The sequence below is a fragment of the Astatotilapia calliptera genome, chromosome 2, assembly GCF_964374335.1.
Source record: "Astatotilapia calliptera chromosome 2, fAstCal68.1, whole genome shotgun sequence".
In the NCBI taxonomy this organism is placed as follows: Eukaryota; Metazoa; Chordata; class Actinopteri; order Cichliformes; family Cichlidae; genus Astatotilapia; species Astatotilapia calliptera.
In genome coordinates this window covers 33,895,229-33,914,043 of record NC_137423.1, presented here as the reverse complement: position 1 = coordinate 33,914,043, position 18,815 = coordinate 33,895,229, and the positions used below count along the sequence as shown (strand labels likewise).

The 18,815-nt window shown below is 39.7% G+C and overlaps 1 protein-coding gene across 6 annotated transcripts in view; it reads right to left on the bottom strand.

Moving 5' to 3' along the window:
* Positions 1-507: 507 nt before the first annotated feature.
* Positions 508-18,815, bottom strand: part of mbnl3 (muscleblind-like splicing regulator 3) — a 36,247-nt gene continuing 17,939 nt past the window's right edge. For 4 of the 6 annotated variants that reach the window (XM_026143972.2, XM_026143980.2, XM_080307852.1 and 1 more), the window contains 5 exons: positions 17,828-17,992; positions 17,203-17,406; positions 16,870-17,109; positions 14,233-14,386; positions 508-7,154 (listed from right to left, as the gene is read on the bottom strand). In XM_026143972.2, the coding sequence (XP_025999757.2) occupies positions 7,012-7,154; positions 14,233-14,386; positions 16,870-17,109; positions 17,203-17,406; positions 17,828-17,992 (906 nt within the window). In that variant the 3' untranslated portion in view covers positions 508-7,011. Of the gene's footprint in view, positions 7,155-9,527; positions 9,623-14,232; positions 14,387-16,869; positions 17,110-17,202; positions 17,407-17,827; positions 17,993-18,815 lie in introns of all 6 variants that reach the window. The other 2 variants (XM_026144007.2, XM_026144015.2) reach the window with 2 other exon arrangements.

Genomic DNA, 18,815 nt, shown 5'->3' with positions numbered 1-18,815 from the left:
TCGTTACAACCAAGGAGGAAGAGCATCTGTGAACCCAGATGAGCTGCAGCAGCAGAAGTCCACATCAGGTGCCAGTATTGTCAGCTAAGAACAGGAAACTGAGGCCACGATTTGAGGCTACAACATTTCTGAGGAATGTTTCCAGTTCCCAGTACTGGCAAGGTGTACCTAACAAATTGTCCAGTGTGTCTATACCCTATGCTTGAATAAATTTAACCCCATAATATTTTCATCTTGATCCCAATGACCTGATTTCTCTTTTGTGAAAGGTTAAAAGGTCTTTCCTGGGTGCCAAAACACTTTATATACAGATAAGCCCCTGAGATGCATGTGTGTTATTGTAGTCTTAGTTATTAACAGTTGTTGCATAAAGGGGTCCTTTAAGGCTATATATGCACATTTAGGGGCATTACCAGATGTTCAGGGTGTACGTTGTGGTTTGTATACTTCTTTTGCTGTATGTGTATGTCTGCAATGAAAGAGACAAAAAAAACACACACAAGAGGATCACAATGAAGTGTTTTATTTAAGGTCAAACAGAAATTGCAGAACTCATCATAGGCACAGTAACTTACTCATAATTAGCTATACACTGCAAAATATATTGGCATGTAGCACAGCAGCACATACAAGCACCACAAGCAGAAAACAGAGTGAAACAAAGAAACAGCAGTCACGTTCAAGTCTGCCCAAGAGTGTCAGAGTTTTTTATGGCTTAGTCCTGAACAGTCTTTGGCCCTCATCATCTTCCACGGGGGTGTCGTTCAGTCGGCGATTGTACCCAATTTAAAAAATAAGTTGTGGACTCAACAGAGGATGTAATTAAATTGATATGATTGGCACACGCTCAGTTCACGTGGCGGTTTTAGTCATTGAGATGTAGAACCTAAAAGTCCAGTTTGCACATTAAAGGCACAATCACAACTAAAATGAATCGTAACAATACAGTGATTTAAAACCCACAGCATGTACTTAAACTGGGACAGCAATGATGAGGGGAGCTGGTGAGTCAGTAGAGACGCTTTGGTGAGTTGTGGGTACACGTCGTTCAGAGACCCGTCCCTGCTCACAAACTCTTTGAAGTCAATATTCAACAGTCAGAGGGCTGTGAACCGATTCTCCAGGATGACTCAGTCAGTTCAACACTAGGAGAAGTGCCATGGCAACAAAATCGCTGGCTTTGGGGGCAAATAAAGAGGATCACATGTTCAAATCAGCAGAACCAGAGTCATGTGAGGATGCTGCTGCTGCTGGGAGAGGAAAATATTGGAAAAGCCGTTTGTTTGCAATTTAGTCTAAAATCCTGAGGAGAATTCAGATTTATTGTTGTTTTGGTTAATGACAAGAAACAGGAGAGTTTAAAAAAATTACAAAATGACAGAGATGAAGGAGAATTTAAATCTCTGTTCCTCTGTGGTCAGATTTAATATCGGCTCCTATTTTGTTTTTTTCCAGCCTGCAGATGGAGCTACTCTGTGCTTTATTTCGGTGCTTTACTGGAGAGAGGAATGTGTCTGCATGTCATCTGCTCAGATTAGGTTCTTACATATGATCCACCTCTCCTGTTTGATGTCAGGGTCGCATATTATTAAACCACAGAGGATCAATCAACTGAAGTGAACTGAAAAAAAAATAGCTTTATAAAGCAAATCATTTGTAGTTTACAGCTAGGCAGTGCCATGCTTAGCAAAGAACAGGGCTCTAGCAACAAACAAAAGGGCAGATGTAAGAAAACAATAGACATATCGTTAACAATATATTGATTAGATTTTTTTTAATTGACTCTTTTATCTGTATTTATTCAAAATAAATTTTGAGTATTCTGACATAGTTATGTACATAAGTGCAAACAAGGTGAACATCACACATTCGTATACACCTCAGTGAGGATCGACATCACCCAGCACAGCTGGGCAGTAAGAGACCTCGAGACCACCTTCTTGGCCAAAACCTGAGCCAGATCTCTCGGTCTGTAGGAGGCAAACGGCAAAAACCGCTCGCCTCCACAGAAAAAAAGATCTTCCAGTTAGTCCAAGGGTCTCTTTACCTCCCTGACAGATGTTTGCTCTAAAAGCCAGAGTTCATTCCTATTTCTCAAAAACACCATGTACAAGAAGAAAAAACCTAAATATAAAATGAACGTCAAATAAACAAAACAAAATAAATGGCTGACCTCCCCTAAGGACCTTTGGATATTACAAGGATTAAAGTTTTTTCAATCACGTTGCAACAAGACAAACTAATAATTAGACATTCCCTTTTCGGATAGGTTAGTGCTGTATGTCATCTCAATTATTGTGGAAAAAAAATCACTATTAGGATAATAAAAAGGTAGCCATGTTGTCATTTTGTTGCCATAGCAACAGCAACTATTACCATTAACAATGACTCCATCATTGTGTACAAATGATTTTCATATCATAATGTTTTTCATATTGGTCTACACAAACTATTAACTACATATGAATGATTTTTTTGTTGTCATTATTGTTATTATTATTTTCATGCCGCGTTTTTTTTTTTTTTTTTTCAGAAAAAAAAATCTTACATTTATTACATTTTCATACACAGCTGTGACATATGATCGAGGATTAAGGCCCTTTGTTTGTATTCTCAGGACTGAGTTAACTGTGTCCACATGCTGAAGGATCTGATCACAGGACAGCGAAGATCAGAGCTCTGCACACGTTGAACAGTTATGATTCAGGACCGTGTGGGGAAAAAAAATTACAACCAGGCCCAAAGGTAATCAAGTACAAGAGAATGAATGAGGGAACAAAATTAAGAGGTAAAAACATTGTTTGTATTTTTTTTTTTCTCATGGTGCTCCACAATCCTCAAATTAATACACTCTTGAGCCTTAATAGATACATTTAAATGTATTTAAAAACCTCAAATGCCCTCGAGAGGCACAGTTTATTAATCAAGTATTCTGTTTTTCCAGCTGGACAGTGAAGGCATACTGATGTTAGGGGTAGGGTCACTTAAGGAGGGGATTGGCTGGACGAAGCTAGTCTTTAGAAAAAGGGACCTGTCTGGACATTCTGATCATCAGGTTCATAGAGACAGCTATGAGCCTACATACTGTTTGATCCACCATGCAGATAAAAAGTCAGCTATACTTTAAAAAATACTTTATTCAACTATTTTGGGAGATACACTTATTCACAAGATTTTATATCACTCTTATGTCTGTATAGTAAATATGAAGCTTAAATCAGCTGTATGGGGCACTAGCCTGTTTCCATACAAAGTGGAGCTACACAGATAAATTAACAGGTATTAGGTTATTACAAATAAGGTGTCCTCTAAAAGTATGTAAACTGAAATAGATATTTTAAACCTCAGTTTTAGCATTTTAGGATGAAAGCATTGCATGAGATAAAATACAGACTGGCTTTAGCTTTTATTATGTGCTATTTAATACACAGACAGCACAGAAATAGATAGTTATGCATCTTGATATTTGTAGACCAGTTCAGTAGCGTTTACTTTAGGCTACCTTTTCGCTGTTCAGTCAACATGCTTTCATATGGCTTCTGATGTAGAGGATCTGTGGATTTGTTCTCTGCTCGGTCTGTTTGACCTCAGCACAGCCTCTGATACTGTCGACCATGATACTTTCCTTAGTAGACCTATGGTTTCCATTTGACTAACCTTCTTCTTATTTATCTGCAAGGCTCAGATAAATGCGAGGCTCAATCCTGAGCCAGCTGGCATCATTCAGGGTTTTTCAGAAGTTTCTTATCGTTTCTATGCAGATGACATTTACTTATACGTCTATCATTTTCTATTATATTTTATTGTGATTTTTCACCGTTTTTATTTATTTTACACTATTTTTTGCCAAGCACTTTATAACTTCATTTCTGTGACAAGTGCTTTTATAAATAAACTTTACTTATATACTATATAAGAGCTAAAGCCACCTACTGTTTTGTCTCATTTTTGTGCTTTAATAGCAACTTCAGATGCACAAATTATCCAATAATATCTGTTAACGCACTTATAGAGGGCACTCTATTCTTGTTTAAGTTGGCTTAAGTTATTACAAACATTACACAGTTTGTCCAAAAGCTAACTTTTAGTTATCTAAAAGGTGTAAACACCTTCCATGCAAGACTGCACATTTAATCTTTAAAATGGATATAAAGAGGGCACTCTGTAGTTTTATAGATGTTTTCCTCCTGTAATTATTTCTTCATGGACAGTTTACAATCCATCTGGGTTATATTGCTGGTTGCCTGGCAACCTCACTGTTCACAAGCAGTCACGATGTGTAATGCGGTTGTTTTTGCACAACTGTTTATTAAGGTGTGCTGGCCTTTTCTCTGTGTTAACTAGCAGCTCTTTCCAGCTTAGTATTAGCACAGAAACATAAGAGCAGCTCAGATCTTCTGTCTTTAAAAAAAAGTAAGCAGATATGTGTACTTTTTCTTAAACTGCCACAAATACGCCATTTGGGGCATTTAGGTGGTCAGGAGGGAAAAGCTTTTACACGCCCAAAATGAGGGTTAATCCCAGGATTATACCTGGTGCTGAACTTGCAGCTCTGGCTGGGTGGGTTTTCTGCACAGTTATGTCTCCACAAAGCCTTTCTACACCAAAAGTTAACAGAATCAGGGCTGCAGTACTGGGACAAGGGAAATACATGTGAGAAAAAAGGTAGCATGCTGACTTTCTGCCTAATGAGAATATGCTTTGTTTATAGTGCTTTGGATACTACAGAGGGTAGGGGTAGAAAAACTGACTAGCAATAAATGGTACTGAAATGTACCTGAATTGTGTACATTTGTACTTCAAAGAGTACAGCAGTCTGCTCTACCTTTTCTGACAGTGAAAGATATTTCTAAAAGTAGTCACACCACCCATTAACATTAAATATAAATCTATATAACAATACACATACTTTAATATGTCTTAACACAGTTTCATCATGGTACCTACAGTATGTGACCTCTGAAATAGTCTATATAGAGTGAACCATTACATTTCAGCATGCCTGTCTTTTAGAAGGGCATGTGTAAAGTTTTTGCATTAGATACATTCACGACACATTAACATTATTTAAAATGAATAATGTTCAATGGGAGATGTGTAATATCTGCAGCATTTACATCTAACCAAATATGTGATCCATCGTCTTTTCTGACACACGTATGTATGCACACAACTCTCTGATTTATTTCCTTACATTGACAGTAAGACAGCACAGCTGTCTCAGAGAAGAAACTGATACAAATGTGATTTCATATTATAATAATGTACCAAATAACACATCTGTCTTTGAGCACTGGTCTGGTCTTACAGTGTACTGACAGTTTTGTTTGAGGAGACTTGAAAGAGGCACATTTGAATTTGGATATAAGTGATTTCAGCCCAGTTTCCAAAGCTGTTAAGTTCATTTTTTTGTATACACCTACAAAGCAATTCCTTACACACTTGAAAGTCCCCCCCAATTTTTTTTTCACCATCAGACATCAAGCATGAGAATTGTTCATCCTTTTCTACAACTTGATTCTGGTTATAAGAATATTTAGAGTCTCGTCATTTTTGACAAACAGGACAGCAGTAGAAAGACATGACATTTTAAAGTCAGACAGGACATTTTCAAGTTCGAAGCTTTCTCCCTGCAGAACCATAAAACATAAAAATCTTGTGCCACTTATTTAGTCCAAAAGCCACATTAAACAAACAGCCTTTTGAAATACATCTCTGCATTAGAGAGGGAAACATTTATTTGGAGGATTTATCCAGATATTGCATTAAACGGGCAGTTCCTTGCATATACCGCAGACTTTAGGCACAACAAAAGGAAACCGATCTCGCTTCCATCTTGTGCAATAACTGACATCAGGTGTAAAAGTTTAAGTGGCATTTACAGGCGAGCTGAACACACACAGAATCGGTTTCAAAGAGTGTTCAGGTTTCAAATCACAGAGGAAACAGGATGAACCTTTCCTTTTTTAGTCGTTACACAGTTACCCATCACAAAAGAAACACAATCACTGATCGGAAATCACGATTCAAGAAACTTCACAGCTCAGGTTTATCAGTTTTGATGATTGGAGCTGTCTGGTCTATTACTGGAGAGTACTATACAGAGAGGGGCCCTTACATAGAGAACATAACCTCAGCTGCTTTAAGGCAGTTTATTTAACACATCCTAAAGATATCCCTCATCCCATCTTCTTTATAAGAAGTAATTACATACTAAGTTACTTTCACCCAGTCTACATTTTTCAATAAAACAGGGGGGGCGAATCATTCATTGCATTTAGGAAACTCTAATATACATTTTAAGAGGCATTTGCTGTAACCAGTAGACTTTATCCCAATAGCAGCTACAGGCTAATACACTCTATTTACGTAACTAATTCTTCTTTGAATTATTTTTGGGACACTAAGTCTCCTCTGCAGCTGAGCAGAAAAAATCAAAGGCACAAACAAATGAACAACAACCCCTTACTGACGTATCACCGGGCAAAATGAGACCATGATGACAGACTGAGCGGTACACGTCGTACAACACAAACGTCACATTTGCACTCATCTTGAAACGTAAACGTGACATGATATGAAACACTCTTTCACTTTGACAGCCCGTCATGGTTGGAGACCGGCAGCTGGTCCGTCTGAATTTTCTACAATGAACTTCTCAGAGTTTCTTACTTTGGAACAGTCAAATGTGTTGGGTGGCCTCATGTGATGGCTCCGACCCATAAAGGGCATTTAGTCTTGAATATATATGTGTGTGTGTGTGTTTATGTGTGTGCACATGTGCTGCACTTTTAAGGTGTGGGCATGTATGGCTGTAAGGACGAGGGAGCTCTATTGCTCGCCCCGATCAAGTCAGTATGCATCAGGGTGGCTGCTTTAAAGCAACGGTAATACGTCCAGGTCTGTATTGCATGAACCATCGCAGCTCTCTTACGTTCACAACATGATATCAGTCGGTGTGCACTGTGGGCGAGGCACATGTTTGCTGCAGTGCTCGGGGTTTATGGGACTTTAACTGGGGTTTCGGGAAAGGCTTACTGAGTTTAGTGCCACAGGAGCTGCCACCAGCAGTTTGGGGACGGGGCAGAAATGGGTTTCCATGGGAATGCACTGGAGCTCCACCGGATCTGAAGTCAGAAGCTCCGAGGGGTCTACTGGAAGAGAGAGAGGGGGGGAAGAGGAGGAGGAGGAGCTGTGAGTTCTTACAGACACAAACATATGCAGGCAAACCTCTGTAGCAGATTATTTTATACTGATATCTGTGCTTAATTATAATGATCTTTTAAAATTATGGGCAAAGCAAATAGTCAAGTTAGCACTGAGGTTGGTTTTATAGATGTTAATGCTGAATGTGTGTTATCACCTCACTTTACACCTTTGCTTGTTTGAATCTTCACGTCAAAAAGAGAGAGGGTTGGGTGTAACATCTCAGGAAGGAAAGTTTACAAAATCTGTGATACCTAGTCGACTAGTTATGCACTCATCCATAGTAGCAGCAGGTTAGTTCAAAATCATGGACTGGTATGATGCTGGTAAACCGAAAGAATGCAAATTTAGTTCATTTCAGGTAAATTCCATTAAAGCTGCATAGTAGAGTCGAGCCACATGTGATTTCATCTTAAATGTGAAACATTTTTTCCTGCTGGTTTTGAAATTAAAAATCCCCATCATGTTTCGTAAAAATCAAAGCAAACGGACTTCTGTTTTAGCTGTAAGTAAACAACAAAAAGCAGCAAACACCACCAGTCAAAGGATTTTAGAGCGCTCTCATTTTTATACATATTAAGGGAAATTACATTGTGTAATATCTCAGTGCACTCTGAGTAAATAATGGTAATGGTTAATCCTTCAGTTTGTGCAAGCTCTTAAATCAAAGTGATGTTTTTATTGCTAAAATATCAAATTTACTGCTTTACAAAAAAACAGAAAGAATTAGTAAAGCACATTATTGTTTTTTGATCGAGATGGTAAATTACAGCTATTTACTAGTTTTGGTGGTTGAATGCTATCTAACGCTTGATTAAGTGTGCTGGCTCAAATTCGGGAATAAAAACGTGAATTCAGTTTGTTGTTTGCCAAATAAATAAAAACATAATTTTTAGTTTTAAGCAAGTTTTTGACAGATTTCTAAAATATTTGTGCTTTTTTTTTGGTGTTTTGTCAGGTGGTCTAACAAATTTGTGAAGCACTGTGGCCACTTTCAGTTGTTTCCTTATTCACGAGAGGTCACCACAGCAGGTAGCTTTAATTTGGCAGATTTTCTACTCTGGATCCCCTTCCTGATGCAGCCCCAAAGGGATCTGGATCTCCTCCTGGGATCAAACCGGGACTCCTTCACTTGTTAGGTGGGCTCTGGGCTTTAATTTCAGTGATCACTGGGACATAAAAGAAAACACACATAAAGAATGAAGAGGCAAATTTGATAAAAAAACTGCTTAAAATTTTGTGCCAAAATTAAGGTTTAACAAGCATTTTTCATCTTTTTGTGTTGTGGATTTTTTTTTGTCACATATCTCTTGTAACGTCTGTGTTGTACCGGTCTTTCCACAGTGGCGCACACATCAATGCACTTGCGGGTTGACCTGTCTGGTTAATCGAAGTTAAACTCTCTGTCCAGTTTGTTTCTTCAGAAATTTCAGGTCTTTGTGCTGCTGTGGGATAAACTGCAGACCCAGATTGCTTCAACTCTGTATTATATTTGATACACAAGTTTTTTCGTCAGTGTTGTTTTATTCTCTCTCAAAAACAAAATGTTTTAAGCAATAAAACATACCACATATAGCAAATTGATATTTATTTTCTTTTTTAATTTGTCAGAAGGTTCAATAAACGCTCCAGTTTCAAAAAGAATAAAACATTTCTGGCCATTTTTCACAGTTCAGGATTTTCAGGGCCAACGGTGCATCAGAGGGTGTAGATTGTTCCTGTACAGACCAAGGGTTTCTAGTATTTGAGAAAAGTTGGGACACTTACGGGTGAATTTATTAACTTCCAGAGCTGCAGGAAAGCTGTAGTTCAACCAGTTTTCTTAAACTTAGACTTATTTTTTAATAAATTTACACATTTTTCTTTTCCTTTTTCCTTTGCTGGTGACCTGCTGACCTTCGTACCATTCAAGTTTATTAGAAATTTAAATAATGAGGGTGCCCTAAATCATTTGACTGGTAGGTTGTATCCAAGCAAATTAAGTAACTGTTTGGCTGCAAACATTTATTTTTATATGATATATATTTTTTAACAGAGATGAGAGCTGGCATGCTTTAATGCCAGGCCACATACTGCACACAGGAACGACTGAGACAGACATGATGTGATTCAACACCAAACAAAGACACTCAGATGAAAACAGTTGTCAATTTCAAGATTCCTCTCAAAACGAGTTGTTTTCATTTGCTCGCATCATAAGAAACAGAAACGTGAGGAGAGATGAAATGTGAAGATAACACGTGACACTACGGGCAGACAGTGAAAAGGACTGAGATCCTACAGAGCTAAAATCAAAAGAGGACTGAAATGAAAGAGCAAACCTGATTCGAGGCGGCAGATTCAGCGAAAGGAACATTGGTGACTGGGGTCGAGGCCGACGAAACAGTGGAGGTGGTGGCACCGTGCATCATGGGAACTTTTATTCGGGCGAGTCAGACGAAAGACAGAGGACGAGGATATGGGCGGGGAGGAGGGAAGGGGAGGGGAGGGGAAGGGAGGGGGAACAGGAATGATATGGTTACCATGGCAAAATGTGTAGGATCAAAAGTCATGGCACAAGTCAAGTGATATTGCCAGGATGAATTTGAACAAGTACCAGGACACATGCAAACAAAATCAGAGATAAAAGGAGAAAAAAATACATATTTAAATAGCTGACAGGATACAAAATAAAAAAAAATTAATTGCTCACCAACAAAATGGCAGTTAAACAAACAAAGCAATACACAGTCATACAATCTAATCAGACTGGAGTATCTGATAATTGTATTGAATGGACGGAGCATGTGTATGGAAAGAGCAAATGATCCATAAGAAATACTTTTATTCCTTTCGATTACAATGGAAGAGAAATCCTGAGAATTTAGTGATTTAATGGCAATCATATTTTATCGTTGCTCTGAAGTCCTGAGCTGAAGGTGCTAAAGACTGAAAGTACTGGTCCATTTTTATCCTCATTTGAGTCGCTTTTTATTATTATTATTATTATTACTAACTAAACAAAAGGCACTGGAACAAATCAAAGTTTAGTTGACTACTTGCAAAGACCAACAAGTCTGAAAACAGCACACATCTTGTCTAAGATGTATAATACTATTAAGATTCTCAATTGGTGTGTGTCAGACCAACCAAACTCACATATATGAACATAAGCCTGAAATATGTACACAAAACATGCACTGTGCTATTGTCCATCATCATACACAGCACAGCTGTGGCTCTGCAGCAACATTAGAAAGCATCTCTCACACCCAGAGGCGATAAGGTCATCGTCTCACTGCTCCACAGAAACATATAGTTGATTCATACCTTGAGCTGAAGCTTTTCAGCATAAACAAGAACTGAATTTGTCACATTTAATCTAATATGTTGCTTTTAATTGCACTTTTATCAATGTAACTTTAAAAGGGTTTTTTTATATTGACTTTGTATTGTCTCCGGCATGATCAGTTACTTGATTGTTGTGTTTTCCTTGACCTGTCACCCTGAACAGGATGTGCACTTCTGTAATCTATGGCAGGATGCAGGACAGTGACAACATCCACTTGTGGATTCATTATACAATAGATCGGCACTGTGACACTCAAACTGGTGTTTTCACCCCAGCTTCTTAATTATAGCTCGACTGAGGACTGTGAGGATGTATACACTGGGATTAATGTCGTCATACATGAAGAGTAGGGACACCAAACACTGTTATTGCTTTTATGTTCTATTTGTACATTTAGCAAGTAGGAAGGATATAATGAAATTATGTTTTTTTGGTTGCATTGTGAGAAATGTAGTAGTCAGAAGTTTTCATACACTCATCATTGTGGTCATTTTGGGCTGGTAGCTTCTCTTTGCTCACTCACTGGATTGCCCAACACAGAGCTACACCTGCTTGTTGATGACTGCTAAAAGCATTTGGTTGAGGTGGAATCTGTTAAGGAATATTTAACCAAAATATCAGCGGGTTTGTTATGTGTATATAACTGAGAGTGTCTGTTTACCTGTGTGGATTAGAGCAAATCCCCAATAAATTCAAACTTGTGCAACAAATTCTTGTTTTTTAAAGCCATTAAAGATCTATGCTGTGCAGGTTGAAATATGACCCTTTTTAATTCATTCCATTTCCCCATGCTTCCCTGAGCTTGGCACTACAACATTTTTAGGACATTTAAGGATTGTTAAAAAGGGAATCAAATCGATCTGATATCCAAACCAAAATCTCGATATCTTTACTGCATGTAAAGAAAAAACCCCCAGCTCATTCTGAGGGGATCGTGTGGAAGGCTCTGATTAATTTTTCATGCAACCATACCCATGTATTGACCCATATATTGCACTAAAGTGAGACTACCTCTTCTGCTTAATTTTTTTTTTATATTTTCAAGTGAGGTAAGCAAAAGCACAAACAAAGTTTCCCACCGTTATAGAAATGCAGTCTGCTTTAGGCTGGAAACTAAAGTGGACAAAATTCAGCAAAAGAAATCCCCAAAAACAAAACCAGAGAGGGACTCGGACCATCCTGAAAAAGTATTTTACTGCAATTTATAACAGCAAAGACACATGAAAATATTTTGCTTCTTTTTTTCTTTTATGTCAAAATTATTCTCCAAATGTATTAAATTTACGTCCTAATATCAGTATGTAGCACTGGGAAATGTAATAAAGGTGGAACTGAAGTTAGGAAACACACACACGCAGACGTATGCATGACTAAACATCTTCTGCAACTTTTTGTGATTCTAATCTACCAGATTTTTAGTTCAGATGGACTGACCGAGTGAATCGTGTATCTGTGCTTCTCATCACTGTTGGTATCCCTAAACTATCTGAATAGAAACCCTGCATCAGTCTGCTGCTGTTCCACGGTTATGTAATCCTGAACAGCATTGACCTCAGACATAGTCTAATCCTCCATGGTTAAACTACAATATTCTGATATTTCTGACATCAGTTTAGTGAACATTTGTTTCGTGCATTTAAAAGAAAATCTGTAAAACCTTCCTCTAAACCAGCTGGCACTTCACTTCAGCCCTGAAGTGAGCTTCTGGAAGCTCTAAGGAGGGTGGTGCAGGTGGGGTCCTTGTGTGGTGAGCAAAAAAAGGAGGTCCCTTAATCTGTGAGTACAGACACTGACAGGAAGCTGATGAGGTTTTTTTCCACTCCCTGGTTTCCCAGCAGTCTGAGCTACCGGAGCTGGCACAGTTCATGTAAATCCAAATGCTTAAATGATTAAACACTTGCACTTAAGACTTGTTTGTTAAACTGGATGGAGAAAATCAGTGTTCGACTTCAGCAACGGAGAATAGTCGGTTCTCATTGTCAGGTCATCCAGTAGTTTGGTTTTGATTAAATAACGCATAGTCCATGAACTATGCTGCAAATAGAAAGTCATCGTCCATGTAACACTTCCAGGTTTAGGTCTGTCTGCTTTTGAAATTTCATTCCCCTAAAGGAAAACCGTTTCACATAAAACACAAGAAGCATGAACTTGAATCCCTGCTAATCAATTCTACTGCACATGTACGAACTACACAATTTATAGTTAACTGGGCGAAACATGGTCACCTGTATGGTCGTGCAGGCCTCTGATTAACACACCAATCCTACGGCTGGTCACATTTTGTACAAACACGTACATAAAACAAGAAACAGATGACAGCGAAAGTTAAGACGAGAGAGCAGACAAAGGTGTGCCCACAGGTTCAGGTTAGAGCAGGTAGCACAAGCAAGCAGCATGGAGTTAGTGCACAATGTGTACCGGCGCACAAAAACACACTGATGCAAGCTGCTGGTAAAGTAAAAGTGCAAACACCTCAAATCTCTAAATGCTGTAGTGAAGAAAATGGCATTCAAGTATCGAGGAATAAAAACTGCATGCCAAGTGTGTATGTGCACATGTACTATCCTATTGGTCAAACGTCTAGGTTTTGCTATGCTTCCCTGTTTAGTTGGTGATAGTAGCTTTGTCGTCTCAGTTTAATTGTAATTAAAAACCTTTATTTTAGTGCCAAATTTGCTTCCTTGGTGCAGACACTTTTATTTTTACTTCCCCGCATTCCCTCCAGACTTCCTGGAGAACGTAACAATCAGCAGTCAAGCTGAAGGTGATTATCAACTCCACCAGTAAACCCGGGGTGTCCTCAATCTATCTTGGAGCCGGTTCACATGAAAGAGGTGGTGTTGGCAGCATCTGACCAATCACAAACATGGCAGCAGAACAGCTGATTTTACAAAGGAAGACAAAGCTACAAAAGACTGGAAAAAATGCTACAATAGAAAATGTTTAGGTTAACTGACTTGTCATTATCAAAGCTCAATCATTAAGGCTCAATAGGATCTGACATATTCAGAAATCTGCACAAGACACTCGTAACCTTATTCTTTGAGCTGCAGCCCCGGCTGTGTAAAACCGTCTGAGAGCAAGGACAGAACAATTAAAAAACTGAATTGAAACCAGTAGGTGTGCAGATTTTATGAACAGTCAGTAATAACGAGTATTAAGTGTTCAGTTTTAGGATCAGACATGATTTTAAGCCTTGCAGAACAAATGAAAATAAATAAAATGGCTTTAAAACTGCTTGCTAGATAAAAATGGCATTTTCCTGAGAATTGGTTAGTGACTAGGCGGTTGTTTCCTACGTGCAGGTTAGGTTTGCAGCTTTAGCTGCCATAGTGACTAATGAACCACCTTTGTGACTCAAAACTCTAAGTTAAACCTGAACCTTGCTAAAAACCTAATCCGGCTTTGTGGTTTAGGCCTTTAATGTGTTTGTCTCTTTAAGCTGTGTCCTCTGACTCTATGGCCTCATCACAAGCCAAGCAAGAGTGAATCCGAATCAAGCAACACAACAGACAGTGGAACAGAAGAGAAGCGTCACACAGCACAGAAGCCCTGAACAGACACAGCAACTTCTTCGTCCTACAGTTCTCCACCTTTGTGTTTGTGTGCACAGGCCACTTCTTGGATTCAAGGTTTGAGGGTGTATGAATTCAAGGGACCTCCTACTGGTGTTGCTAAGGTTTCCAGAGACTCACCAGTGGGGATAAAGGCTGGTTGCTGGAGCTGCATGTTAGCCAGGGCTTGCTGGTAGTGGAACATGCTGGGATTGAAGACGGTGGCAGCAGCTCCGTTGCTCTTCTCTAAGACAGGCCTCTTTGGTAGCGGCTGCATGGCCCCCGGGGGCAGACCCTGGCCATGAAGAGAAGGATATGAATGAAAGCAGTGGTTATCTTTCAACACAGGTAGTGATGGGTGTACAGAAAACACTCTCCCTGGAACAAAAAAAACAAAAGTAGATTAATCTGGTGTCATCTCAGGGTGAATATAAACTTTACCATTAAGATTACATGGATGCTTTTTACCACCACAAGAGGGCACTGCAGTATCTAAGATTAACTGAAGTGATGTAAGGACAGCCCAGAGGTCAGGCCAAGAGCAAAATGGGGCTTCTATCATTTCATCTTCTAATGGGGCCGGTGCTGAACCATCAAAATGCTATGGAAGATAACCAGGATATATAGGTATAAAACCTTAACAAACAGGCCATTAATGTGGGATGTGGCTGAAGCAGGAGTATGTTTGAATGACCCCACCTGATCTACAGAAGTAACACAGCAGCAATCCCCTTCTTTACTGAAGTTAAAACAATGTTACAAGCTAAAACCAAAACCAAATTACCTAGAAATGATCTTTCTAAGTTCTTTCACTTTAATGATTTGTATCTTCTTTCAGTAACTATAGATTACTCACATCGATGGCGTTAGTCATTACAGGCAGCTTCACTCAAAATAGTGAACGATACGATAGAAGCAGTTAATGTGCTAAAAAACAAACCGTTTAGACCAGATCATCCTATCTGAAGCAGGATATTATGATCTTACATTGTATCATTGAACAATATAGCACTGGAAAGGAAAATCTGCTGCTGGTAATACAGCCTGGACTTGACGTGACATGAATTGTCCTGTTTTTTACTGCAACTTGGACACTAATTTCAGTGATAAGTGTTTTGTGTGTGGAGCACATATGCTGTCAAGAATCTTTGGCAGGGAAGCTTTAGAAGAAGCAGCAACTGTTGTACTCAAATAATCTTCAAGAACCTGATAAACTGAAAATTGTAGCTTCAGGAACACAAATCAAGAGAATAACATAGAATAACAAACTATTTTGTGAAATGCTGTTAAACAGCAGATACAGTTGGGTCTATAATTTGTAGTTTTGTATAAACAACTACAGTCGATTTTAAATCAAACAATCTAGATGTGATTGAAGATCAGATACCATCCATCCATTTTATACTGCTTATCTGGGTTCACGTCACGGGGGTAGGAGTCTAAACAGACAAACCTGGACTTCCATTACCCTAGGCAACACTTCCAGCTCATCCAGGGGGACACTAAGTCTTTCCCAAGCCAGCCGAGATATGTAATATCTCCAGCGGGTCCTCGGTCTGCCCCGGGCCTCCTTCTGGTAGGACATTAAATCATTCAAAAGGAGGCATCCTAGTCAGATACCCAAACCTCCTCAACTGACTCCTTTCGAGGTGGAGGAGCAACACTTCTACTCTGAGATCATCTTGAATGACTCAGCTCTTTATCTTATCTCTAAAGGAGAGCCCAGTCATCCTTCAAAAGGAAACTCATTTCCGACACTTGTATCTCTGACCTCATTCGTCTAGTCCCTACCCAGAGCTCGTGACCATAGGTGACCACAGGTGAGTGCAGGAACATAGACAGACCGGTAAATCCACAGCTACGTTTTTATGCTCAGTTCTCTCGACCACAACAGATTGGTACCAATCCAGCCCAGTCATCAGCAGGTGAGGCCTGTTTCCTTGTTACTTCATAAAAAACTTCACTTTAATTTTAAATATAAGACCCAAAGAGACGTAGAAAAAAACTGGAAAAATCAACAACCTGATCCATTCTTAAAAAGAAGGAATACAGTGGCCAGCTCAGCAACACCAAATGATAACAGAACGATTTCCACGATTAAGAAAAATAGCTTCCCAACATTTAACAAAGTCATGAACTTGAGAGAATGCAAACCACTGGTTACACTAAAGAACAAAAAGGCCCAAAAAAGTCTGCAAAGTTCTAGAAGTTTTATTTTGTGGGGGGAATAGATAAAGCTGCCAGGAGCAGAGGTAGTGAATGTGGATGAGTTTAAATACCTGGGGTCAACCATCCCAAGCAGCAAACAAAAGATGTGAAGAAGAGAGTGCAGGCAGAGTGGAGTGGGTGGAGATGAGTGTCAGGGTGATTTGTGGCAGCAACAGTGAAAAGGGAGGTTTACGAGATGATAGTGAGACCGGATATGATCTTTGGTTTGGAGACGATGGCACTGACAAAAAGACAGGAGGCCAGCATGGAGGTGGCAAAGCTGAAAACTGTAATTCTCAAAGAGCTGATGCAATTTTTTTGTAAAACCCCTAGAAATGAAAGCTGAAAGTCCAAACTTCAATTACATCTTGATTCAACCCAGCAGTGCTATTAATTAAACAGAGCAACAAAACAAAAACTGTCCAACAAATTATGGATTTAGCTGTATGGCAGAGGTTGGCTTGCTTTACAGTTGGCTTACACGCATGTTTTTCTTCTGAAAAACATGAGAATATTTTAATGCTTATTTTTGTTAAAAAGTACAGAGACACAGTGTCGAGGACGACTCACCAAGCCTGAGGACGGGGTGTTTTGACCGGCTTGGTGCTGTGCAGCCTTGATTCTGGCCTGCAGGTGAGCTGGAGGGTGGAAGTACTTGCACTTGTCTCGGCTGCAGCGGCCTTTAATATAGTCCATGCAGACAATGACCGAGTTCTCGTTGCAGTCCACCATGCCCGCCTCCAGGGGGTGAGCGTAGCGGCAGTCGTTCTCACCTCGCGTGCAGTTCCCGCGCTGGAATTCTCTGCAAACCTGGCGGGGCAGGTGGGAGCACCGATCAACAATCACCTTTCAGCGTTTTTCCACAAAACATAGAAACACAACAACTGCACGCTGGCTGCATACCTCCAGCTTGTCTGTGCGCACATGTTTTTGTGCGGAGGTGCCATTTCCCATGGCTGCCAGACCGGTAGGACTCCCGGGGACGAGCAGGGGAGTGCTGGGCAGCAGCTCAGGCATCAAACCCATCGCTGGGCCCATGTGGCTCAGATATGGACTGAATGCCATGCTGGGACTCGTTGCCAGAGAGGGTGTCACTGGGAATGTTGTCTGAAAGAAAGAGAACAAGAAAGAGACAATTTATGGCAGAGCTTTCAATAGGAGGCTTGAAGTGCTTGACTGCCAGCACTGCTTTTTACAGGAATAAGAACAATGCAGCTGCCTAAACAACTTCTACAAGCATGAAAAAAAAGCTGAGCAGGCAGAATACATAAAAGACTTTCAATGTCACTTGAGATTCTGCAAATTTTTCCTTGTACAGTAAGAAACTTTGGCTTTCAAACACTTTTTAAAAACAAAAAGGCTCTTTTTATTCCCTCTTTCATGTATGTAAGAGGACAGAAATAACCAGCATTGATAGAGTGAAATATTATTCTACTCCTTGTTGTCTGTTTAGCGCACATCTTGCACACGGCACGGTGTTTTGTTGACTGCATTACTGTAGAGTCATAGTTTAGGATGGGCTGCTCACTATGGGCTGCAGTTGTGTTCCAGGCAGCATGAACTGCATCTGCTGAGCCAACATGGCTGCCGCGGCCTTCTGCTGGATCAGGTTGTTCCTCCCATTGATTTCCAGCTGGGTTTTCAGGTGCGGAGGTGGGTGCAGGTATTTGCAGTTCTCGCGTGTGCAACGCCCCTGAAGAGGAGAGCGGAGACAGGAAGGATGAGCATAGAAGCTTTAAGCAGGCAACAAAAACTCACTCTCACTCAAAAAATAATTAAATAAATAAAAATCACCTTTTATCAGAGCAACCGATTCAAGTTTAGCAGAGGAGTCATCCATATAATCAAGTGTAATTTGTTACACTAAACATCAAGGATCTAGTGTGCTTTCAGAGGAGTCCTAATGACTATGCCTTATAAATTTTGGTGAATAAAGTACTAATGAAGCCCCAGAAGAGCTTCTGCTGCATAATTCATGAGAAAAATGCAACTGCTTTGTAAAAGAGTTCTGACGAATATTCAAAGGTGGGTTTTTTTTAATTTCTCAGGATATAATCATTTCATTTTGTCATTAAGTCATTTTTTGAGGCAATGTGAAACGACAGGTGTTGTATTTGAGCCAGCTTTGGATTTTTCCACAGCAGAAAAATAAACTAAAGTGACAAGCGATAAAGCTGGAGGCTGATAACACATGCTTAACTCTCACCGTCCTCTATGATAGAGTCAGTATCTCCATCGGGAAGATATCAGCTCAAAAATTAAATAAAATAACCTATTTTCTGAAATAAGGGAAAAACATTGCAGTACATGAGTGAAAAAGCAAAAGCAGTCATTACTGGAAAAAATAAACTCACAAGCCAAATTTGTACATTTTGACATAACAGAGGGAAAGAGATATGAGTCCCCCGGGGGTTGTGCCAGGAAGGGTATCCGGCGTAAAAATCTGCCAAATCAAACATGTGGAGCTACCTGCTGTGGTGAGCTCTTGTGACAAGGAAGCAGCCGAAAGTGGCTTT